This window comes from Tenrec ecaudatus, chromosome 5 (genome assembly GCF_050624435.1).
Source record: "Tenrec ecaudatus isolate mTenEca1 chromosome 5, mTenEca1.hap1, whole genome shotgun sequence".
Lineage (NCBI taxonomy): Eukaryota > Metazoa > Chordata > Mammalia > Afrosoricida > Tenrecidae > Tenrec > Tenrec ecaudatus.
Window position 1 is genome coordinate 7,940,795 of NC_134534.1, and position 24,660 is coordinate 7,965,454.

Genomic DNA, 24,660 nt, shown 5'->3' on the forward strand with positions numbered 1-24,660 from the left:
AAACTACTGTGATGTTGAACACAGCATACAAGGACGTACGAGTGGTTTTCTCATTTCAAAAAAGGTAAATTGTCGATTGATGACAAACCTCGCTCTGGATGTCCATCAACTTCCCTAATGGATAAGAATGCGGGCTCACCGTGCACTTGGAGTTCACCCCGCCAGGTCAGACTGTTAATCAAGCTTGCTATTTAGAAGTTCTGAAAAGATTTTGCTAACAATGGGCAACCAAAAAAAGGCCTGATTCGTGGGAGACAGGACTGCTTTTGCCACTACGACAATGCACCTGCTCATGCAGCCATCACAATGCACCAGTTTGGGGCAAAAGACAGCATGCATCTCTTGTCCCATGCACCTTACTTGCCTGACCTCACTCTGAGTGACTTCCCTTTGTTTCTGAGAATGAAGAGGGACATGAAAAGACAGTGATTTAATGATGTAGAAGAGGTGAAGAAAAAGGCAAGGGAGGTGCTGCCAGCCATCCAAACAGATGAGTCTGAAAAATGTTTCCAAGAACAGAACTGTAGATTTGACAAATGTATGAAGTGTGATGGAGAGTACTTTGCAGGTGATAAGGTCGTTTTGTAAAATAAATAAATAGCTTTGACATGTTTTCCCATATTTTGGGGGGTACCCCTCATATAGTGAGCAACAGATGCCCCGAGGGAGGGGTGATGGTGAGGTCGCCTGGGAAATGGGAAGAGGTGACAGCTGCGCAATAGGCTGCACCTTGTCAGGTAGCAGTTATCATCCAGTGGAAACATGAAATAGCTTAATATTTCCATCCCGAAGCCTTGGTGTCGCCAGGGCCAAGCTCACTGCAGCCATTGGTGATACCGGAGATTGGATAGCGGTGCTCAGAGCCTTACAGCGGCCCAGACCTGAACAGGACCAGCTTCCTCTGCATCCCTACCATGCACCCTGATAGCTTTGTACTGCGGCGAGACCAGAAAACAGCGCGCTTGTTGTGCTAAGCCTTGGCGTAATGTACAAGGAATGATGCAGTGGCCACCATCGCTGCCTGTGGCTTCCAACACGTCTTCATTACCCCAGACAAAAAGCCTGCACCCCCAAAAGACCATCAAACTCTTCCAGGCCCCAGCCCAGGCCGGCATTCATAGCTCAATGTGTAACCACCACGCTGCCCCCAGGGCTGGACCAAAGCCGTGGCCCTGTCCTTCAGGTGGGTGTCTCGAACTGAACTCACTCTCTGGCCCAGTTTCAGCCAAACACTAGACCGTTAAGATCTATAACCCCAAAGACCCAAACTCCCTGCCACTAAGTCATTCCGACTCATGGTGACCCTATAGGACTGGGTAGAACTGTCCCTGTGGGTTTCTGAGGCTGTCACTCTGTACAGGAGCAGAAAGCCTCGTCTTTCTACCGCGGAGCGCCTGGTGGTTTCAAACTGCTGACGTTGGCTGTGGTGAGCAGCGCCACGTGCCCCCGTGAAACCACCAGGCTCCTTTATGGTCTACAAGGAAGAAACAATGTTAGCACACAGCCCTCAGAACAGCCCCCCAGTTGGGACCAATGAGACAGCGCTCAGCCAAGGGCAGTGGTCTACAGAGTGAGGAAAGAAAGGGGATGGAGAGGAGGCCCACAGGGGCAGGAGGATGAGGAACGGGGTATTGGGGAGTTGGGCATGAGTGAGCTGAAACAGGACATGTGGGGATCGCTAGCTGTTCTGTAAACTCTCCCCCGACCCTCAAAAACAACAAGACTCAGAAAAATGAACCACAGAACAGAGCAGAGAGGTGAAGGAGTTGTCCAGGGTCACACCGCCACGGTGCAGCAGTCCGCACAGAGCCTGGGCCGGCCTTCCCGTGAGTTGGTGGGGAAGCCAGCGTTAGGGAGAGCTGGGTAGGCCCTCTCCAGCCCCTGGGGGGACGCCCTGAACTTCCTCTTCTCGCCCTGCTAGGGGCCCTCAGAGCCTTACCTCCAGGCAGGATGGGACGAACAGCTCTTTGGGCGATGGGCTTGCCTGTCCAGCAGCCTGCTTCCAGTGGGAAACCAGCCCACTGGCTCGGGCTATCTCACAGGACCTGGGGCCTGTGGGAGAGAGGGGGCCATTTGCTGAGGGCCCAGACTGGCCGAGTCTCCTTCCTGTGTCAGGTGGGGGTGGTACCCTTGGCCCAGACTGGCCATGACTGGAGTCTTCCCTTGGGGACACAGAGCTCTGGGCTGTTCCATGGGCAGTGGTTCTCTGCACAGGCAGAGGGCAGAGTGGGCCAGGGGCATGAGAACGCTTGTTGCTAGGTGTGAGAGGGGAGGTGTCCCCACTCCCTCACCCCCTCAGCAGCTGCTTCCCACCCACGAATTGGCAAAGTGTCCACCTGGCCTGGGGACTTGGGACGACGTGGTCTGAAGTCAGGCCCACGGGGTCAGCTGGGTCCATGGGGTCAGCTAGCCTGTCACCCCATAATGAGGGGGGCGGGAAGGTTCCGGAGCCCCACTTACACTGGGGCACCTGGGCAGGGCGGGCGGTCAGCGAGGCAGGAATGTACTCTCCCTTCCCATCCACACACCAGCAGTGGCCTGGAGAAGATGACAGGTCAGGAGAGAGGGGGGCTTCTCTTGGGGCATCCCCGAAATGACACTGCTTCCTCCCCGCAGGGCAAGCATCAAGGATGCCCTCCAGCCCTCCGCCCTACACATCCACGTGCTGGCCCCACTGCTGGCTGGCAGAAGGCCTCCATCCAAGGGAGGCCACCAAGCACTGGCTTTTGTCACCAAGAGCCAGGAGCCCTCTCATTTACTCCCCCTAAGCGCGGGTATTGGCTCTGAGTGAAAGAATGGGCTGGCGTGGCCGCTCCCCCGGGGACCCAGCCCTCACCCGTCCTGTCGTAGCACTGCGTGGGCTCCCAGTTCCCAAAGGCGTCGCACTGCGGCACGTAGGGATCCTTGCTCAGGTGGGCGGCTGTTCCTGCCCAGCCTCCTGGGGAAGCACCTCGTCTCTGATAGAAGGTGAAGGCTGGAGGAAGGGAGAGGAGGGCACAGCAGTGGGCCTGGGTCTCCCCTCTATACCAGGGACAGCCATGCAGGTCCCGGGGACACACAGGAGAAATCCAGGGACACAGAGGACAGGCCCAGGGACACACAGGAGCAGGGACCAGGGACACACAGGACACATAGGATCAGGTCCAGGAATACAAAAGACAGGCCCAGGGACAGACAGGAGTAGGTCTTAGGGACACACAGGAGCAGGTCCTCTTGGGAATTCTACAAACACCCCCCCCCACCAACTCCCCCAAGGAGATGGCAGTCCCAGCTCTCCATAGCCCTACTCTGCCTGATTTTCTGCTTGGCACCACCATCTGACGACTGACAGTGTTCAGTCTGTCTCTCCCTTGCTGATGGTTAAGCTCTTGGGGGCAAGGGTGTGTGCTCACTCTGTCCCGAGAGCAGAGCCTGGCCCCTAAGAGGCTCTTAGGAGATGCTGTGTGAAACACAGGAGGTCATGCCCACCATCACTAGCCGCCCGATGCGGCACATCAAAGCAAGACTGAGACACCGCCCTCTTCCCAGCAGGGAGCACACAGTTCCAGTAAAAGTGGGGAGACCGCTGCTGGTGTGACGTGGACAGACTGGAGCCCTCAGACCGAACAGTGGGCTGCCAGACAGGGCGGCCCTGCAGACAGCAGGGGAGTGCTTCTCCAAACAAGTGGGGAGGGAACCAGCACCCAGCCCAGCCTCCCTCCAGGGCAAGGACCACAGCACCAGCCAGGGGCACCCTGCGGGTTGGGTCGCGCCAAAACACTGCCCAGCTTGCTGGCTCTGGCTGTGTTCTCAGGAGGGCTCGGTCACTGGAGGAGGAGACCTTGTTTGGCGGAGCAGAGGGCCGGCGAGGGCGCGGGGACCCGCTGTGGGATGGGCTGGCCCAGTAGCCACTCCGTGGACTGAATATGCCCGTGAAGAGGCTGCAGGACGGGGCCCGGTTTCATCTGTGGATGTGAGACCACTGTGAGCGCCACTTACTGTGGTGGCTCTCTCCACCTCCCTGTGTGCTGTCAGGCTCCACGCCTGTCCGTGGGCACACGAAGATCATCAAGAGCCCCCCGTTCTCTGTCCCCCAAAGAGATGGCCAGGGAGGGAGAAGCAGAAGACAGAGGACACCCTCGAAACTTCTAGTACGGGGACAGGAGAACAGAGGGCGGGGGCTCCGCACAGACACCCCAGGAACAACAGGAGGGCAACACACTGGGAGCAACATCGTCGTCAGGTGGAGAACGACTTTGTTGTCTTGTGACTGGAGCCAGAGGGACTCCAGACAGTCGGAGGAAAGTTGGAGAGGGTCCGGATATTGGGGTACCACTTGTCCCTGTCAAAAGGGTGTCAGGTTACTGACGGGGTCCTGGACGCCCCACCCCAGCAGGTGGGAGAGCGGATGGAGGCTGTGGACCCCAGCCCCACTGGGACTAGCTGAGCGGAGAAGCAGCTGTAGGTGGCTGGGAACTAGAACTTCCTGGCAGGAGGCACTAGCTCGTGACTTGGAAACGGGGCGTGAGCGCGGGCTCAGTTTCCCCAGATGGAAGCAGTGACATGGTCCCCATGGACCTGTTACAGGAGTAAGCACAGAGATCTGGGAGATTACCCTGCACTATGAGGACCAGCCGAGGGAGACTTCCCAGGATGGGGAGTGGGGGCTGCTGCCGCTGGCTAGAAGAGAGCGGGTGCTCTGAGTTGAGACGGAGATCACCCGTGCCACTCAGCGTCACCCTCTGGATCCGAAGAGAATGCAGGATCGAGGTGCCTAAAACCCACTCAAGTCCCTTCTGATTCCAGGAGAGCCCGTGGGTCAGGGCCAGACGGGGCCCCACGGGTTGTGAGTGGCTTTCTCAGAGGCACCTCTGGGGGTGGGGGTGTTGAACTCCCAGCCTCTCCATAAGCAGTCCAGCACGCCACCACCCATTAACATCACCCGGGGCTCCCATGATCCTCCAGGCACACAGGGTTCTTCTTGGATCCCCCTTCACGGGAGTTTCTGAACCCTTAGAACTTGGGAAGGAAGTTTCGCATCCGGGCTTGAGGGTGTCTGAGCCCTGGGGACCTGGGGGCTGGGTCCCTCAGATAGCAATGCTTCATGGTGTGGTGCCAAGGCCCGCCTCCATGAGGCTCTGCTGGGGGGCTGGGGAGCCTCATGAGGGGGGGTTCCCTTGCTCAGAGGCACTCATGGAGCTCCACCCCCATTTAGAAGGCCAACTCAAGACCCACCTGCCTGGAGGGGCCAACAAGACAGATCCCCCAAAGACACGGAGCAAGACACGGGGCCCAGCACTCACTGGACTGGGCCGCTAAGCGAAGGGCATACTCGCCGCTGCTCAGGAAGATCTCAGAGAGCCCCTCGCCGCTGGTCAGCCGGATTCCCTTGGCGGCTAAGAAGCTCTCTGCCAGAGGGAACCGAGAACTGTTGGAAGCCGAGACGACCGCTTCAGTTTCCCGAATGAACTGCAGGACTCGGAGCTTTGCTCCCTCACAGGAGCCGGGGCCTGCGAGAATGAAAGCACCAGAGGTGGACCCTCACCCCCCACCACCCCGAGCTCCCGCTGCCCCTGCCAAGTGTGCCTGCCCCAGGCCTGGGCAGGAGGGCCGCCCCTTGAGACAGCCCGCTTGTGGTGTTTGGAAGGCACTGAGAAGGAGCCTTTGTGGTGCACAATCCAGGAGCAGCTCCAGGGACGGAAGCCTGGCTTTTCTGCTCCATGAAGAGTTACCGTCTCAGAAACCCACAGGGGCCCCGTGAGTCAGCGTTGACTCAGTGACTGAGTGTGTTTGTTGGGGTTTTCTTTTGGGGGCTTGGCGGGGAAGATAACTAAGAAGAAAATTGAAAATACCATGGACGCTAAATAGACAAACCGATTCATCTTGGAAGAAGTACAGCCAGAACGCTTCCTAGAGGCAAGGATGGCAAGACTTGGGCTTACGTACTTTGGACATGTCGTCAGGAGACACCGGTCCCTGGAGAAGGACACCCTGCTTGGTAAAGCGGAGGGGCAGCGAAGGAGACTGACACAGTGGCTGCAGCAATGGACGTGGGTGTGGGCGGGACTGTGCAGACGGCACAGGACGCTGCGGTGTTTGGTTCTTTTGTGCATGTGGTCGCTATGGGTCAGAGGCGACTCAAGGGCATCTCACAGAGGCAAGGGGTAGCTAAGAAAAGGGCGGGGTGGTGGTAGATTGGGCTGCTACCCACCGAGGCCGCATTTGGAAACTGCCAGCCGCTGGAGGGGGACAGACGAGTCTTCTGTTTCCATCGGTACTTACACAGGGTCAACTCTACTCAGTCTATGGGTGAGGATGAGTCAGGAGTGCATGATGGCAGGGCGAGTTTCGGAGGCAACTGACATAGCCCTCGCCCTTGGGTCCATGTGGGCATTGACTGTCGCTGCCATTGCTCCCCACCCCGAGGCCCCGAGACCAGGCCGGCTCATAGTGAGCCCACAGGACCACAGGTTCCTGAGGTGACAAGTCTTTATGGAAGCAGACTGCCTCCTCGCTCTTCCTCAGAGCAGCCAGTTGGTTCAACACCTACCAACCTCCTGGTCAGCCGGCAAATGCTTGACCACTGGCTCCTTCATAGTAGTCCGGCTATGAGGAGCCCTGCTGGCATCGTGGGTCTGCATTGGACTGCTAACCACAAGGTCAGCAATTCAAAACTACCAGCTCCCTGGGAGAAAGGCAGAGCTTTCTCGGAGTTGCAGAAACCCACAAAGGCAGTCCGACCTGTCCTCTAGGGCTCCTTGTAAGTTAGAGATAACTCAGTGGCAGTGAGTTTTTGTTCGGGTTTGGTTTGGGGGTTTGGGGTTGTATCATCTATGAAGTGCTGTCTAGGTACTAGGCCCAGCCTGTTGCATCTGCCACCTTTTGGAGTTCTCCCTACAACTTTGAGGCTGTCATGGTAACTCAGGTCTGACAGATAAAACTAAGACTCAGGGATTCACCCACATCTGGTGAGCAGGAGAGAGACTGGGCTTTCTACTTCCATCAAGAGATACAGTCTCAGAAACCCACCGGGGACAATTCTGCCATCCTCTGGGGACACTGTGAGTCGGCATCAACTCGATGGCAGTGAGTTGAGCTTCATTGTCTTAGTTGACGCAGTAGCTGGAGGAATCATGATTCAAGCCACTCAGGACGTTGTCCCCTGAGCCAAGGCCTCTCACTGGGTGGGGTAGGTCGAGACACCAAGGGGATGTGGACCATGGTGGGGGGGATGTTGGTTTGGACCATCAGGTGGGGCCTCAAATTCTAGCCCATTCCCAGGTGCTGTTTGAGCTGCTAGACCACCCGTGAGTGTCAGACTCAAGTATTTCCGATCCTATGTCGCTAGCAGTAACAGGCCTTCAGTGTGAAGCCCCCCAAATTGTGTGTGCATCTGTCTGTGAGGCGAGGGCGTGTGCACCAATGGAGGATGCTAGGCTCACCTCCGCCAGCTGTTCCAGCTGCCAGGAAGGACCCAAGCAGGAAAGTGAGAGCCAGCGACAACGCCAAAGCGAGGTGCTGCTGCTCGCTGGCTGCCACCGACTCTGCGCACAACAGAGCGAAGCAGCGCCCGCTCCCACGCCGTCCGCACAACTGTTGTATGTGTGAGCCCGCTGGTAAACCAAAAACGCAAACCTCACTGCCGTCGAATCCACTCCAAACTCACAGCGACCCCACGGGACAGGGCAGAACGGTCCCTGCAGGTTTCTGAGACTACAACTCTTTACAGAAGTAGAAAGCCTCAGCTTGCTCCCAAGTTGCTATGAGTGGTTTAGAACTGTGGACCTCGTGGTTAGTCGGAGCTCCTGGGGCCCATGGATTGAGGTGCTCATGTCTGCTCTCCGACGGATGGTTCAGGAGACCCTGGTCACTCCCTCCACAGGGCTTGCTGCTACTCTCTGGTCAGGAGACCTGAAAGCCTACTTCTAACACTCTGCCCAGCAGCCAGACCAGGGCACCAAGACGAGCCACTAAAGTGACTGGCTCCTCCGGGGCTCGCTTCTCAAACCACACGCAAAAGGGCCGGATTGAGTCGTGTCGTGTTTATGTGTATGAGACACGAGGCCGCCACGGGTCTCTCACAAACAAGACCGCTAGGGCAGCAGCCGTGTTGACATGGCTAAGCTGGCGTTGAGGGGGGGACCATGGCTAGAACTTGTTGTTCATGGGGAACCCTCCCAGGGTCAAGTCACCAAGCATCCAGAATGCTCAGGGTTCTGCCGCTCCCCTCAGGAAGAGGGATTGACACAGGGGCTGCACAATGGGCTTAGACATCCCGATCGTTTCATTCTGTCACCCATAGGACCACGATGGGTCAGCTCAATGACCCCTCACAACCAAAGGACCCTGTTTGTGTCAGATGGTCCTGTCACCCATGTTCTGAAAATCCAGCCGCTGCCTGGACGGGTGGCGCGCTGGTCACACGTTGGGCTGCAATCCGCAAGGTCAGCAGTTTGAAACCAGCAGCCCTCCCCATCAGAAGGAAAGGGCTTGCTCGTCCTGTAGTTACAGTCTCAGACTCCCGCAGGGGCAGTTCTGCCTGTTTTATAGGGTGGCTAGGAGTTGACACTGACTCGGTGGCTAGTGCCACACTGGGCGGGCTCCCCTTGGCGACCCTCAGCGAGCGCACAGGGCACTTCCTGCTCACCACCAAGCTCATGCGAATTGGGGGCATTCACTTCAATCATGCTGTGAACCATGTTGGAAGGAGCCACTCCTACCAGGCAGCGGCTGGCCATCCCTACACCCAGCTGCAGCTGGGACACCCCATCTCTGCAGCCAGACAGCCTGGTGAATGTCTCGCTAAAATCAAACTCACTCCACGCTACACAGACATGTACTCACATGCTGGAACCTTGCCCGGCTGGACGCGTGTGCTTTCCAGTTCCTGCCCGGCCTCGTCCACACACCAGCAGCTCCGCAGGTCCGAGTGGGCCAGCGGCAAGCTGAAATCCGAGTAGGGTCCCGGGTACTGGCGGAGCTGGCCGCTCAGCATCTCCCAGAACACATGGGGTTCCAAGAGGATATGCCCCCCAGACTGAGTCAGGTCGCCTTCCAACACTCTCCCGGGGACGTCCTGGAAAGTGGGGTAGCTTGCCAGCCCTGGGAAGATGGCTTGCTGGCCAGCCTCGTACAGGCGTTGGAGAAAGAGACGGAAGCTGCCGAAAGCCATATCCCTGTAGCTCCTGATGCTCTGAAGCAATGCCGGGAGCGTCAGCTCCGGGTCACTGCCGTTCTGAGCGGCCCAGCGTTGGTACCACTCAAAGGCCTGCTCGGGGGGGCCGTCGCATTGCACAGGCCCCCACCACCCATCGGCAGCGCACTGTGGGATGTAGACGCTGGAGAGCGTGGGTGGCGGGCTGGCGTCCGAGAGCAGGGTCTGCACCCACACCAGGAAAGCCTGCTCGGCCTGCAACTGGCAGGGTGTGGGGCCTGCAGGGGAGAGAGCGCGGTGTCAGTTCAAGCAGCTAAAGTCCCACTGGCACCAAGACAATTCTGACCATTCTGAGCCACCCTACAGGGCAGCGGAGAAGTGCCCTGTGCATTTCCAAGCTGTCGGCTTTCTCCTGAGGAGCGACTGGGGATCCCTCCGTCGGCCGCCGAGGGCTCAACCAGGGCATCAACAGGACTCCCCTGTAAGTAACCTCAAACTTATTCCCACTGCCCTGGATGGATGCAGACTCATAGCGGCCCCATAGGACAGGGTAGAACGGCCCCCTGTGGGTTTGGGAGATGGTCACTCTTTCCAGGAGTGGAAAGCCTCGTCTTTCTCCCAAGGAGCAGCTGCAGCCTCTACTGGCGACCTTGTGGTTCACAGCCCAGCATGCACGTGGCTCCACCAGGGCTCCTTTATAAGCGATTTGGAGCCATGTAAATTGTCCGAATCCCATGGACACCTGACCCGGCTGTGGACATCACAACCTCAGGGCTGTCCAGTCGACTCTGGCTCACAGAAGCCACACAGGACTGAGTAGAGCTGCCCCCAGCATTCCCCAGACAGTACTCCGGATAGGAGTCAGGGATGACAGCTCTCCACCACTGAGGAGCTGCTGGCTTTGAGCCACCAAACTTTCAGCTGGCAGTGGACTGCTTTAACCAGTGCTGCACCAGAGCTCTGGTGGACAACTCATCATCCATAAATTCACCGAGCACCCCTGAGAGCTGCCGCCGTCTGAGCTGCAGAGTGGGGGTGGCAGGAGCCAAAGCTCCCTTCCCCTCCCCTCAGTAGAAGGGCGGCAGCAGCCAGACAGTTTACATCCAACCGCTGCTGTTGCTCAGAACTGACGTCTGGACCTTCGCTGAGCGAACATCTTCTTCTGCGACACTCAATGCCAGGATTCGGGGAGGGTTGGGAGAGTCTACAGGTTTACTGCAGGCCCTACTCAGCAGTGTAGCACTCTATGACTAACCCAAAGCTGTAGGTTCAAACCCACTTCTGGGCATCTTGACAGACGGGCCCGGCACTGCTTTCCTAAAGGGCACAGCCTTGGAACTCCCCTGGGCAGAGGGGAAGATAAGGATGGACAGGGATGACACAGGCCCTACAAACTCCTGTTTGTAGTCAGTGACATGCTCTCTAGCATTCGCTTCTTGGAAAGCGTGCGTTTGGGGGCTGACATTGCAGCGGGTGTATATAAAAGGTGGGTGTCTGGGGTTGGGGCAGGGGCCACTTTCTGTGCTTGCCCTGGGAGCCATTTCCTGGAGGTGTGTGCCTCTGTCAGTGAGGAAGTTCTGTTCTGCACACCTAGCATTGCCATAAAGCGACAAGCAACAACAACAGCATAGAGTGGCCACCAAAGGGCTTACATTGTTTGGGTTCTCCAGTTGCACTTTGAGTTCCAGGGAGAGCCTGACCCTTGGCGTCCACACAGTAGCACTCTGAGTTGAAGCACTGGACAGGTAGGAAATGCCCTTCACTGGTACAAGACGGGATGGGTAAGCTAGACCCAGCAGGCTGGCTTCCCATAAGGCTTTGCATTCGTGCCCTTTGCTTCTCACAGTCTGTGGGGCACCTCGGTCGCCCGCCTCTAACTCTCGAGCCAGGAAGTTCTGTGCCCTGGGAATCCACACACCAGCACTCCCCAGCAGAGCACTGGACATCCTGGTAGCCTCCTTCTGCTGAGCATGATGGGACAAAAAGGCTTCTGGGTGGCTCCTTACAGGCCTGGGAGCTAAGCACTATTTCCATCACGTCCCCTAAATCCTGGGCGACATCCTCTGGCACAGAAATCGCATGCTGTAGGAAAAGAAGGAATTCTGGAAGCTCTAAGAGAGAAGCAAGGAATTTTAGAGCATTTCGGTTTTCCTGCAAGTTAACGTTGAAGCCAAAGCTGCCCACAAGTGGCAGATTCATAGTATTCTCAGAGGTGTCAGGGGGTCCCACAGGAAACGTTGAATCAGCTCCTTCAGAGAGCTGCTTGGTAATGTCCCCGAACCCCTCCTCATTCCTGAAGCCAGAGAGGCCGAGCTGCTGGAAAAAGTTACTGAAGTTAAAAGTGCCTCTTGTGCCAAGAGCTCCAGACAAATTGAACCGGCCAACGTTGACCAGAAAGTTCCCTCCAAAGAGGTTCTGCTGAAGTCGCTTGGGGTCAGCAGTGAACTGCAGGGCCAGGCGCGCCAGCTCTCTGGAGGGGAAAATCGCCCTGACGGCCTCTTGGAGAAGACTTGGTGAGACCGGAGGCTGTGTATCCTGTGCTTCCACCATGGGACCGAACAGGCCAGAGTCAACAAACAGCTCCCTGAACAGGGGTGGGCAGGATGTGGAGAATCTGGCCACGTGCTGAGAGGCCTGTCTCTCCTCCAGTGAAAAAAACAAATTGTGCTGGCTGAAGTGGCCAGAGGGCCCGAAGAAGAGTCGAGACAAGGCCTGCTGCCTTTCTGACACGCAGGATTGGTCTTCAGCTGTGTGGAGACAAAGGACACAGGAGAGATGGTGTTAATCTCATAAGCAAACATGAGACAAACCCCCCCTCGGGTCTTTCTTGCAGCAAGAAGCCAAAAGTCCACGGAGAACAGCTACAGCCAATGCCTCTGCTCTGTCTTTTCCCCGGGTGACTTCCCCACCGAGCCTCATCTGTGGCAGATGTACATGTGGGGGCGTCAGTCTTCTGATTGGCATGAGTGCCTGTCTGCACTTACACTAGAGCTCAGTCCTCACCTAAAGCCAGAATCGTAAGTTCTGAAAGCTCCCCTGCTTTCTGATCATCTGACCATTTAAAAGAGTACTAATGAGCCCCTTCCAACTCGGGGTGACTGTGTGTGTCAGAGGGGAGCTGTTTTCCCATAAGGCTTGCGATGTCTGCGATGGTTGGGGAAATACATCACCAGGTCTTCCCTTCAAGATGCCTCTGGGTAGACCAGAACCACAGCCTTTTAGGACGCAGCCGGCCCCTTCACAGTATGCAGCACTCAGGAAGCACGTCCACAGTCCCCGAAAGACCCTACCTGTAGTTCACGAAATGTTCTCTACCATTGTCTTCTTGGAAACCGGAATGGGGTGTCATGCTCAACTAGATCCTCGTCTGTGTGGCTCCCAAATCCCTCCTAGTGGGATAGTCTGTGTGGGTTCCACCTTCGTGGTTGTGTGTGACCATGGGGTCAACCAGATTCATAAGGGCTCTAAAGACCCAGGAGAACATCCCCATGAAGCTCCCTTGCTGTAACCTGCACCAGCACAGACCACCAGGTCTTTGCTTGTCAGCCAGTGTTGGGTCAGCAGGCCCCGGGGGCTTCACCGTCGCCCCCATGAGGCTCTTTGCAGATTCACGAGTCTAGAGGTTCTGGAGGACAAGAACCCTGCTTTGACCGCTATTTATACTTCCCATAAAAGATCAACCATGGCTCACCAGAAGACACCTGCCTCCTGCCTTCCTGACCTCCCCTTGAAATCAGGAAATAAACCGTGCTCAGCTCCGACAAGACTGGGCATCACATGGATGTAATAATAACGAGAATAATACATTCAAACACTATTCGTGTGTTATTTGTTATTATCAAATAATGATAATAGATTCAAATATGATTTAGGTATTATTGACAATTACTAAATAATACATTCAAACACCCACTAATCCTCTCTACCACTGAGATGGGAGTGAGAGAGCTCCATCTTTCTCCACTGAACACAGCAAAACGTGGAGACCCGCTTCAGTCAGCCTTCCCCTACACTTTTAAATCATTCTTAACTTTCTGCTCATGTGGACGCCAAGAAAGCCAGACAATTTCCCTCTGTAACCGGGCAACAGAGAAAGACCTAGAGCATGTGGTCGGGCAGAGTGGGGTGGGGGAAGACTGACAGAACACACAGCACGTCCCTCAGCAAGCATGGCTTCCTGCGAGGGATATTCTAGGAGTGGATGGAAGAGATCAAGTCCATTGCTTCGCTCATTCCCCTTCCAAATTAAGAGCATATCCCTTCCAACCATGTGTTATGGAGTGTTGCCAAGACAAAGGAATTCAGATATTGCTTCCATACGACATGTGTGTTCACGGTAGTAGCACCCTCCAGAGCCCTGGTGGAGTAGCGGGTTACAAGTCGGGCTGCTATCAGCAAGATCAGCAGTTTGAAACCACTAGCCACTCTGAGAGCAAAAGAGGCTTTCTACTCCCATAAAAAGTGAGTCTTTGAAACCCACAGGGGTAGGTCTGCCTTGCTCTATAGGGTCGCTACGAGTTGGAATCAACCCGACGGCCGTGAGTGAGTATGAAGTAGGACCTGCACTTCCAGAGATGGAAATGGAGCAGTCCTGCTTCTGGGAGAGCTGGTTTTCCTTTGGAAAACCACAGTTCTTCATTTCCATCTAGACTAGGGAGACACAGTCATCTCTGGGTGTTAATAAAATTGAAATCATCCTCCCACATTTCCAAGGTGACTATAAACACTCTGAAGACAGGACCTCGGCATTTTCTCAGTCTGCGCCCTCCCCCTTGGCAGGTATCGGCCTTCCAAATGCCATATCTCCAAACTCACTGCCATCGGGTTGATTCCCACTCACAGGGCCTCTGTGGCCAGGGTGGGACTGCCTCTGTGTTCCAGTCTCGGAGGCACCAGACTCTGGTCTGAGTGCCATCCAGCTGGTGTTGACTCCTGGTGACTCCTTGGACAACAGAGCGAAACCCCACCGGGCCCTGCTCCATCCTCATAAGTGTGATCGATTTAGCCCACTGTTACAACCACTGCGCCAGTCCAGCTTGCCGAGGGTCTTCGCTTTTTCACTGCCCCACGACTTCACCAAGCATGATGCCCTTCTCCAGGGACTGGTCTCTGCGGACTGAGGGCTGAGGGCACTCTCGTTGTTATTCTCTGAGACAGGTTGGTTTATCTTGTCGTGGTTGGCATTCCACAGTACTTTCTGTATTCTTTGTGAGCACTATACTTCAAATGCATCAATTCTTCGGTCCTCCTTATTCGATGCCCAACTCTCACATGCATACGAGGTCATTGAAAATGCCATGGCTTGGGCCAAGGGCACCGGAATCCTCACAGTAACCTCCTTGTTTTGACACACAGTAACCAGATCTTGCTCGTGCATCAGCGTTGCCCACCGCATCCTTTGGTCTCTTAACTGCAGCTTGCATGAGCACTGATTGCGGATCCAAGCCAGACAAAATCCTTGACCATGTCAACCTTTTCTGCATTCATCGTCATGTTCCCTGAAAGTCCAGCTGTGAGGATTTGGGTCTCCTTGACATTGACCTGCCATCCATCCTGCAGGCTTCAACCCTTGGTCTTCATCAGCAAGAACGCCGTGTAGAATTTTCAAAATGCCCAGTTGGAGAGATGGAATGAGTCCACAGGACAGATTTTGTGAACATCCCCATATCTTTCTACCTCAACCTCATAAGAAGACCTGGCATTCTCCCTCATGGTCACCAACCTTAATGAGCCCAGCCAGGTCTACCATGATGGCAGCCTGTGAGCATTCTGAGGTTCTTCCTCCCCGTCATCACTAACACCCCCCCCCCCCAAAACCTTCCAGAAGGGATGGATGGAGTTTCACTAGACTGCCCGGTTGCTGTCCTCCATCCGTCCCCTCCTGCCAGCCTACTGCTCCTGCTTTGGGGTGATTCCCATCTCTCTCCTGGGTACTGCAGGGACCTTGGGGTGGGTCCCATCACCCCCAGAATGCTGCTCCTCTAACATTGCCAACCCTTCCTGGCTTTCCCAGCTTCCAAGCCTCCAGCACCCACAGCCGATATCCAGGGTGACTGTCGTTGTCCCACCTGTCTTTCATCCTGACCCCAGGGCAACTTCATTTTCCACCCCATCCTTCTTGCAGATTCAGAGTGACCAACAGATGACCAGCTCCTATAATGTGTGTCATCTTAATTTTGCTTGCTCTGCTCCAAGGGTCACCCCTTCCTGAAGGAAACGTCTTTCTTTGGGGCACCTCTTCCTGGTGCCAAAATCATAAGGACAATCGGGAGGATGGCACAGGATGGGGCGATGTTCTGTTCTGCTGGACTTCAGGTCTCTATGAATCAGAACCGACTCGAGGACATTGAATGCCACCCCTCTACCATCACCACCATGGGCCTCTGAGCCCTGAGAGTGTCGGCTGCTAACTGCCAGATCAGCAGTTTGAACCCATCAGCTGTTCCCCAGGGGAAAGGGGAGTCTCTCTACTCCTGACAAGACATACCGTCTCAGAAACCCACCGGGGCAGTTCTACTCTGTTATTTAGGTGGCTCGAGTGCCACCTCTTCCCAGAGGCCTCCCTAAAAGTGTCTTCTTCACACAGCCTGGACGATAGACTTTCCCCCTCCTCGCTTCAGTTGCCAGGAGCCCTGGTGGCATAGTGGGTTACACACCGGGCTGCTAATCACAGGATCGGCAGTCCGAATCCACCAGCCTCTCCGAGGGAGCAAGATGAGGCTCTCTGTTCCCACAGAGACGTACAGCCTCAGAAACCCATGAGGGCTGTTCCACCCTGTGCTGCAGGCTCACTCTGACTTGGACTGGACCCTGTGGCAGGTAGGGGACATCAGCTGCCTGCCAACCTTCAGTCTCCTCTCTTTTCCTTGACAGCACCCCACCCCTACTCCCAGAGGGAGCAGCCATATCTGCTGCAGAATGAGAGCCACACAGGAATGCAAATAAACTGAGGCTCGGTCATGCTGAGATGCAAGGACCAGGGAACCCCCTTTGGAAGTGGGTGAGCTGGCCAGTTGGGGGCCTGGAGGGACAGTTAAGGCCTGAGGGGACCCAGGAGGAAGCACTGGAGAAGAACACACCACAAGGAGGCGAACCGGCTGGCCGCCGAGTCCCCTGGACCTCCCTGCCATGGGCGTCCGCACACCAGCAGGGCCCTCCCTTCTGGCACTGCGCTGGCTGGTAGTCCCCGCTGCGGCTGCAGGCTGGCACGTACGGGTGGCCGAAGTTGGTGGCTGTGAACCGCTCCACCTCACATTTGCTGGGGCCTGCGACAAACCCAAGGCAGGAGAGGAAACGGTGAGTCAGCCTTGCTGCTGGGCATGTTCCCAGCGCCCATGCCCTTGACTCGCAAAATTCCCTGGCACCCCTTCACACTCCTCGGAGCAGCCTCAGAGAGCAAGTGGACTTGGCGACCCATCCGCCCGCCCTCCCGGGGAGAACCCTGCGCAATCTGCTCACATCGGAAGCGGCCGGAGACGAACAACTGCAGGGCAAGGAACCGTCTCTGCAGGATCCGGTACAGCGTGGTGTCTGTGAAGGTGGAGGCCGGATCCAGGCTGGCAAAGATGGTGTCGTAAATCTCATCCAGCAGCAGTTCCAAACCTGAGGAGAGAAGTAGGGGTTCCCAGGGGTGGGGTCCTTCAGAAAGGACGCCCGAGCCTGCTGGACAAGCAGCTAGCCCAAGGGACAGGGGCTGCCCCGGCTGCCTGGCGCCTCTTGCCACGACTGAAGTCCTTTCCAAAGTCACGGTTGCGAGCACGAGCATGAGTGTGCAGGTCGCTCACGGCTCCAGAGGGCGCTGCTGCAGGAGTGGGGGAAGCTGGAAGGTCATCCTTGCCTCCGCTCACCGAGTTGGGAGGTGCACCTGCCCAACAGGGGCGCCATTTCTAGTATGCCCAGAGTCACCCAACAGGCTGGGGGCTGTGGCCTTCAAATGACCACAGGTGAAAGCTTGCTCCGGCCATGTCCTGGTCACACCCACAGAAGTTGACGAGGAGGGGCAGGCTAAGGGAATTCGGCTTTCGGGGTAATAGGAGGGAGCTCTCACTCCTGGAGGCAACCCTTGCCCACCCTTCAGGTTACCCCAGGCATACTTACCCGTCTCCACCAGTTCCCGCCCTTGACTGTCCGCACAGTGACAGTACCCAGACACGTCGGGGAACCTGCTCCGGAAGGCCCTGAAGGTCACAAATGCCTCTGGAAACCTGAGAGGGGGTGATTGATGGTCACCAGGCAGGGCCCCATGGGCTGAGCCTGGAGAAATGTGTGAGCAGAGCCAAGGCCCCATCTGGGGACTGAATGTCTGCGTGGTGTCTCGTTCCATTGGCTCCGCTCCCGTGGCAAACGGATTCCCTGCCTGCTTTGGCTTTACCTGGCCAGACCTTTGGAAACAAGGCTGGGCTTAGCCGTTTCCGCATGCACACTCGCTGTCTACCGGCAGGCTCTGCGACCGTGGCGCTCAAAGGCAGGCTGACACAGTTCTGAGCCCAACGTAACTCAGCAAACCGGGGGCCAAGTTTGCATTATAAACGTATGGCCCATCGCATGTGCTCTTGACTGAGCCCTGGTGGCATAGTGGTTATATTGGCTGCTAATCACAAGGTCAGCGGTTCGAAACCGTCAGGAGAAAAATGAGGCTTTCTATTCCCATAAAGGGTTACCGTCTCAGAAACCAACAGAGCCAGTTCTTCCCTGTCCTACAGGGTCGCTGTGAGTTGGCATGGACTCATGGGCAGTGAGTTTGGGAGCTCCGATGACACCGGGGCCTGTAAAACTTGTGAAGGGCTGGAAAGGAACGCAGAGTCCACCCTCAGACATCTTTAAAGAGGGCATCCCTCGGGCCCACCACCCAACGTCCCAGCCCAGGATCGTCTGATCTCCCCGTCCAGTGAGGGAGAGAATATCTAGGTCCTGGGGGCCGGGCAGTCACTCTGGGAGATAGTTGGCTGGGTTCACCCTCTTGGAAGTCATAATAAGCAAACCCCCCAAACCCAAACTTACTGTCATCGAGTCGAGTCCAACTCCTAACGGCCCTATAGGACCACCCGTGGGTTTCTGAGACTAGCTCGACAGGAGTAAAAAGCCCGTCTGTCAATTGCAGTACAGCTAGTGTTTTCAAACTGCTGACCTTGTGCTAAGCAGCCCAACGCAAAACCGCTACACCACCAGGGTAGGAGACATAAATCCAGACCGAGGGCTGCTTCCTGTGTGCAAGACAGTAAGAACCCAGAGAAATTCTTGCCCTTACCAACACTGAGGAATTTGTTTCCATGCTGTCTACACAGCGAGTCCGTGAGCTCCAAACATAACGTGTGCCCCCACCATTCTAGAAAGACTTCCCCAGATAGTAAGGGGGCTGTCTGCACACAGTGGCCCTGCCAGTGGTCTCTCTGCTAGCAACCTGTTGAGGTCAACCGTATTGCCCACAAAGCCTCTTCAATGGAATGAAATATTGCAATTGAAGACAATACTTGCCAACCTCTAGCCCAGAGGTTCTCTACCTTCCTAATGCCAGGACCCTTTAATACAGTTCCTCATAAAGTAATTTTCGTTGCTACTTCATAACTGTAATTTTGCTACAGTTATGAATCGGGAGACCCCTGTGAAAGGGTCGTTAGGGGACTACAGCTACTACTAGGTGAACGAGCCAGTCTTGGAAGTCAATATCCCTAGAAACTGCTCAAAGCCTGAGCGTGGCAGTGCACAAGATTCGGTTTGTCTGGTTTTCCATTTAGTGAATCACAAGAAGTTGGTATGAATGAGCAGGAGGCAGCATAGAGAGCGTGAGGCCATGGAATGCTCGTTTGTGACCCTTTTTGCCATTCTCTCAAAACTCCTGCCAAACGACTGGGTGGGGGTCTGAAAATAGGCACGTGTGGCCCGCCAGAAGGAGTGTGTAGCTTGCTAACAATGCAAACAAGGAGCACAGTGCGTTGTAAGGACGGGGCCGTGGCAATGAGGGTTTGGAACTCTAACGAGGGCATCGGCCACTTTCGTCATTCCACAGTCTCAACATGGGTCACCCAGAGGCAGAAGGGGGACTTCACAACCACCTAGTAAAACAAGCTACAGTGAAATACACACTCTAGACTCAGGTTCCCCGTGTGGAGAACCCCCCAGACCCAGAAGGCAGGGCGAGAGCCGTTACAACACAGGTGGTGACAAGTTGTGTGAGGGAATCTGTGGCAGCAGAAGGAGGACACTGGTACAGCACGGTGTGGCGCATACGGTATGTGTGCCAACCTGTGGGGTGAGATAGCTGAGTGCTTTAGGGCCAAGGCTTAATGGAGGAGTAGGGTGTCTCTGGACCCACTGGTGGAGCTAAACAGGTCAGGCCAAGGTGCTTAAGGACCAAAGGCCTAAGAGGCTACTGTCTGCAGATAAAGCTGAGAAGCTTTTCTGATCTAAGAACTGTATCCCAAGTTGTTGCTGATCCTGAGCCATCGCCTGATACTTCCCAATAAACCCCCTATCGTGAATATTGTCTGAGTTCTGTGCAGCCATTGCTAAGTTACCAGACCAGCAGAGAAGTAGAGCAAACGGTGGGAGGAACAGCCAACATCAGATAGAAAATAGGATGTATGTTGGGCCTCAACTCAAGTACTCCCTCAACACAAGAATACTTTGTTCTAATTATCCAGCATTCTGTGATGTTCACCTTCCTGACACCATCACTAAAGACAAAGTGGGTGCATAAGCAAATGTGGTGAAAAAAGTTGATGGTGCCCGGCTATCAAAAGATATAGTGTCTGGGGTCTTAAAGGCTTGAAGATAAACACGCAGCCATCTAGCTCAGAAGCAACAAAGCCCACATGGAAGAAGCACACCAGCCTGTGTGATCATGAGGTGTCGATGGGATCAGGTATCAGGCATTTAAGACCCACAACAAAATAAACCCAATGTGAATTTGGGGGACGGGGGGGTATGGAGTGGAGACCGAAAGCCCATATGTAGACAATTGGATATCCTCTCACAGAAGGGTCACAATGAAGAGATGAGCCAGTCAGAGGGCAGTGTAGCACCAATGAAACACGCAACTTTCCTCTAGTTCTTTGGTGCTTCCTTCACCCCACTATCATGACCTCAATTCTACCTCAAGAATAGGATTAGACCAGAACATACACACTGCTATAGATAAGAGTCCGAAACACATGGAATTAAGGATCGATAAACCCCTCAGGGCCAACAATGAGAGTAGAGATACCAGAAAGATTAGGGGAGAGGGTGGGGAGAGAGAGGGGGAATCGATCACAAGGATCAGTATATAACCCCCTCACAGGCGGACGAACAACAGAAAAGTGGGTGAAGGGAGACAGAGGATGATGTAAGATATGAAAACAATAGTCTATAACTTATCAAGTGTTCATGGGGGAGGGCCGAGCAGGGGAGGGAGGGGGAAATGAGGAGCTGATACCAAGAGCTCAAGTAGAAAGAAAATGCTTTGAAAATGATGATGGTGGAATAGGTCCAAATGTGCTTGACACAGTGGATGATTGTGTGGATTGTGATAAGAGATGTAAGAGCCCCCAATAAAAACATTAACCCAAAACAAAAAGAATAAAAAGAAAAGAGGATGCATGTCTGATGGTGACTTCCCCTCCCACTCACTCCATGTAGTTAAGGAGGTGAGAAGCCCTATGTAACAAAACACAAGAACATTGTTACACAGGGGTCATATATAAAAAGTCCATTCATTGGAACCTGAGATAATTCCATCCTACAAGTGATGAAAAGCAGTACTTTTATCACGCCCGTTTGAAAGATTCAGGAAGGCCACCATTTTGAACTTCTGGAATGGGGGGGTCGGGTTCAAACATGACACCTGCCTCTGCTTCAGGTGTGAGCCAATAATCTGGTCGGACCTGGTTCTGACCCCGTAGTCTCCAAGGCAGGACACCCACATTGACATGCTTCCCCGTGTGCCAAACCTGCAATGTGACAGCTGCAAAGGACACGCGTGTTGGTGACCGCATGGATGGGAGCCTGGATGGTCTGAGTGTCGGGCTTACACCCACCGAGTGTGTGTCACCCACTGTGCTCGAGCCAACTCTGCCTCACAGCGACCCCGTAGGGCAGGGTAGAACTTCCCCCAGGGAGTTCTCCAAGGCTGACAGGCTCACCTTTCCTCCAGGAAGCAGTTGGCAAATTTGAACCGCAAACCTTCAGGTTGTCGGTCACACACTCAATCGCGGTGCTGCTGGGGCTCCTTGGCAGCTGGCAGAGGAAGTTTAAATCACTCTGTCGTCACCTTGTCTGACCCAAGTCTGCGTCATCTCTCACTGTGCAGTGCCCCTAACTCATGGGGGGGCCCTCCTAACTCATGGGGGGCCCCTCCCAGCGCCCACTCAGCTTTTCCTCCACTCCTCTCTACTCTCTAGCCAACGCCGTGTGTGGGCAAGCAGTGGTCAATACAGCGTGGGTCAGCAGCAGCACAACGCAGGCCATCGCAGAAGAAATACGCCAAGACGCTCCTCAGACCTGCGCATTGGGCACATCAACGACAGGCCGACCGCGAGAAAAGGACTCATTCCTGCTCGAAGATCAAGGAGGGCCACCCTCCGAGAGACGGATGGACACCAAGGCCAGAGAGTGGGCGCAAAACTGCAGGCTGTGTGGAAGTTGGTGCTGCGTGTCGCAGCCAACTGGACAGCATGGATCAGGACCCACATCTTTTAAATCCCACTCTCTAGGTTCAGTTACTCCCTAGGCTGCCCGAGGTCTGTGAGTCTTGAGGCAGTGGTGGGGGGGCCTTGCTTCTCCCAAAAAGTATTCCTACACTCCGTGGAGCCGGGCCTCCTGGTCACCTGGTGCTGGGCCCCACGTGCAAGCGGTCAGAGTAAGCTCTAGCTCTGAGCATGGCCTCCGTGGCTCCCAGTGGAACCCCTGAGCCAGCCTGGGGCTGCTCCAATCTAGCGTATCAGAAAACGCCTGATTACAGCTAAACTGCCAGGAACCAACCCCCTGACCCTTCCCAGGACCTTCCTACAGCAGAACTTTCCCGGGGACGTTCTTGCTGGCAAAACTCTGGAAGGGATCCCATTTCAGAAGGACGTTGGGTTTGAACAATGGGGCTCAGTGAAGGACAATTGCTCTTCACTCCACTGCCCCCTTGTGGAAGCGGCTGGAATCGTTCCCCCACATGGGCACCACCTACATGTTCTCCCCAGAGCTCACCTATTCTATTTGGTGAGCACCGATTGTAAGCCTCTGTGTGCGAGCTCCGTGCTTCCAGGTGTCAGGAACCTGAGACTCACCGACCAAGGCAGTGGGGGTTACTGAAGGGAGCCAGCGAGCTCCAGCACCCACTCTAGCACAACCCCCCTCACTCATTTCAGCTCATCCACTGCGTCACCGAGCCACCCTGCATTGCTTCTGAGGACGAGTCCCTTAACCTCTCTGTCTCCCCAAGTCCTCGTTTGTGTGCTGCATGCCGTAATTATCAAGGTACTTTGGTAAATATTAAAGTGGGTAGAATCCCTCTTAAAAAAATCCAAGCTAATAATTGCATAAACGAACTCACTGGCCCATAGTGACCCTCTAGTTCTCAACCTGTGGGTCGGGGCCCCTTGGGGGTTGAACAACCCTTCACAGGGGTCGCCCGATTCCTAACAGTAGCAAAATGACAGTGATTAAGTAGCAACGAAAGTAACTTTATGGTTGGGGGGTCACCACCACATGAGGAACCGTATGAAAGGGGTGCTCTGTCCAAACAGAACAGACGATCTCCAAGCCTATAGAAAAGACATACTGCCCCATGCCCAGCTTGCTCTTGCGAGCCAAGAATTCAGAACTGTGTGTATTAGGTAAAACAGAATCAACGATGATCACCCGTTATAAAAACAGAAAGTCCTGGTGTCAACCTAATCAGATATGAAACATGGTATCATTTAAACTAGGCAGGTCCAGGGGCAGCTGTGGGTCACAGGGGCTGGCAGGAGGGACCCTCTCCTCTCTCTCACAGTCCCACTGCCAGTGAGCAGCCCCAAAGCAGCCCCATGGGACAGAGTAGAACTGCCTCTTAGGATTCCCGAGACACTCGATCTGTGCATGAGCGGACAGCCTCAGCTTTCTTCCTCAGAGTGGCTGGTGGGTTTGAACCATTAACCAAGTGGCAGGCAGCCCAATGCTTAGCCCTCAGCACCACCAGGGCTGCTCCACATGGGGGAAGATGCCAGTTATTTTTAGGACTCAGCCACCCCAAGGCTCAGGCTTACTCGGAAGCGTCAGTTACATCTTAAGCCTTTAACACAAACTTGTACCCATATAAATAACTACCAGGTGTCTGGTTAGCCGGCTGAACCCTAGAATAAACTCTTCACAGGAGTAGAAAGCCTCATCTTGCCCCATCAGAGCCCCTGGTGGTTGTGAACTGCGGGCTTGCGGTTAGCAGCCCCGTGTGTAACATGTCTCCGTGTTGAGCTACACGCTGCAGAGTTTTCAACGTGGGTTCTTCAGAAGTGAATTGCATGGGTGAGCGCATCCAGCCTCTGGTTAGTGGCCAGGCACACGGGCCACCTGTGCCTGCTCCACCGGAGCCCTCTTTTCTGCACACGCGCCCCCTTCTCCTGCCCAGGCCGGGCTCTCCAGGGTGGCCTGTGTCTGTGATCATCTCCCTCTGAGTCAGCAGGGACTCAATGGTATTGGTTTGGGGGCATGATGACCTGCTTGAGCCTGCCTCCCCAGAGCAGTCACTGCCTGCAGGGACGAGTACAAGCCACCGCATGACACATGCAGACAGGGTCTTGTCTCCCTGTTCTTTAACAAAAATAAACAGTACCGAACCAGAATCCCATCAGACTCTCTGCCTCTAGATGCAACACGCATCGAGGAAGTCTCGGGGGCGGGTCCTTAAAGCACATGGCGGCGGCCATGAGCATGAACAAAGCAAAGAGCATCCCATGGTCCTGCCGACTCCTTGAAGCCCCGGGTATTTATTCAGCCACCATCTGAACGCGGCCACCTTGTCCCCCCTGGTGGCCGCGATGGGGAATGGCAGCGTTGGCACACTAGTGGGATACCTTCTGTGACCAGTTTGATTCCCCTGGGATGGCCCTGCAGGGGACACGCGGGTCCCTTTTATGGCAATTGCCAGGTCGCCTGGTTGCAGGTGCGGGAGCACTGTGATGGCCAGCGGCACCGCATCCACCCTCCAGAAGCCCCAGTCGGAACCCCCGAGCCCCCAACCTCCGTGAGAGCAGGGGCCTTAATAGAAGAGGTGGAGGAAGGTGGGCGCAGGGATGGGCTAACCCCAGAGACCAGCCGGCTGCCCTTACCAGTTGTAGCTCTGGACCAGGTCGAAAACCATCATGTCTGTGGTGTTGACGAACTTGCACTGCACGGGCATGAACTCGCCCCCTGCGGAGCACTGCGGGGGCGACTTGTCCCCCACCCCGTGCAGAAGGCGGCGGTTTCTTATCTCACAGCTCCGGGGACCTAGACATTTCCCACGAAAATGGACTGAGTGAGTCCATATGTCCCTGGGAGTGTGACTCCTGCCACCGGGACGCCCGGGACTGTGAGACCCAAAC

General features: G+C 55.2%; 1 protein-coding gene across 1 annotated transcript in view; it reads right to left on the minus strand.

Moving 5' to 3' along the window:
- The window catches only part of TG (thyroglobulin), a 179,896-nt gene that overhangs the window by 149,236 nt on the left and 6,000 nt on the right, over positions 1–24,660 (minus strand). Inside the window, exons 5-14 of the mRNA XM_075549234.1 lie at positions 24,406–24,565; positions 17,231–17,337; positions 16,592–16,735; positions 16,213–16,398; positions 10,786–11,880; positions 8,824–9,411; positions 5,283–5,489; positions 2,837–2,974; positions 2,461–2,538; positions 1,940–2,052 (exon numbers count right to left, since the gene is read on the minus strand). Of these exons, the coding sequence (XP_075405349.1) occupies positions 1,940–2,052; positions 2,461–2,538; positions 2,837–2,974; positions 5,283–5,489; positions 8,824–9,411; positions 10,786–11,880; positions 16,213–16,398; positions 16,592–16,735; positions 17,231–17,337; positions 24,406–24,565 (2,816 nt within the window). The remainder of the gene's footprint in view (positions 1–1,939; positions 2,053–2,460; positions 2,539–2,836; positions 2,975–5,282; positions 5,490–8,823; positions 9,412–10,785; positions 11,881–16,212; positions 16,399–16,591; positions 16,736–17,230; positions 17,338–24,405; positions 24,566–24,660) is intronic.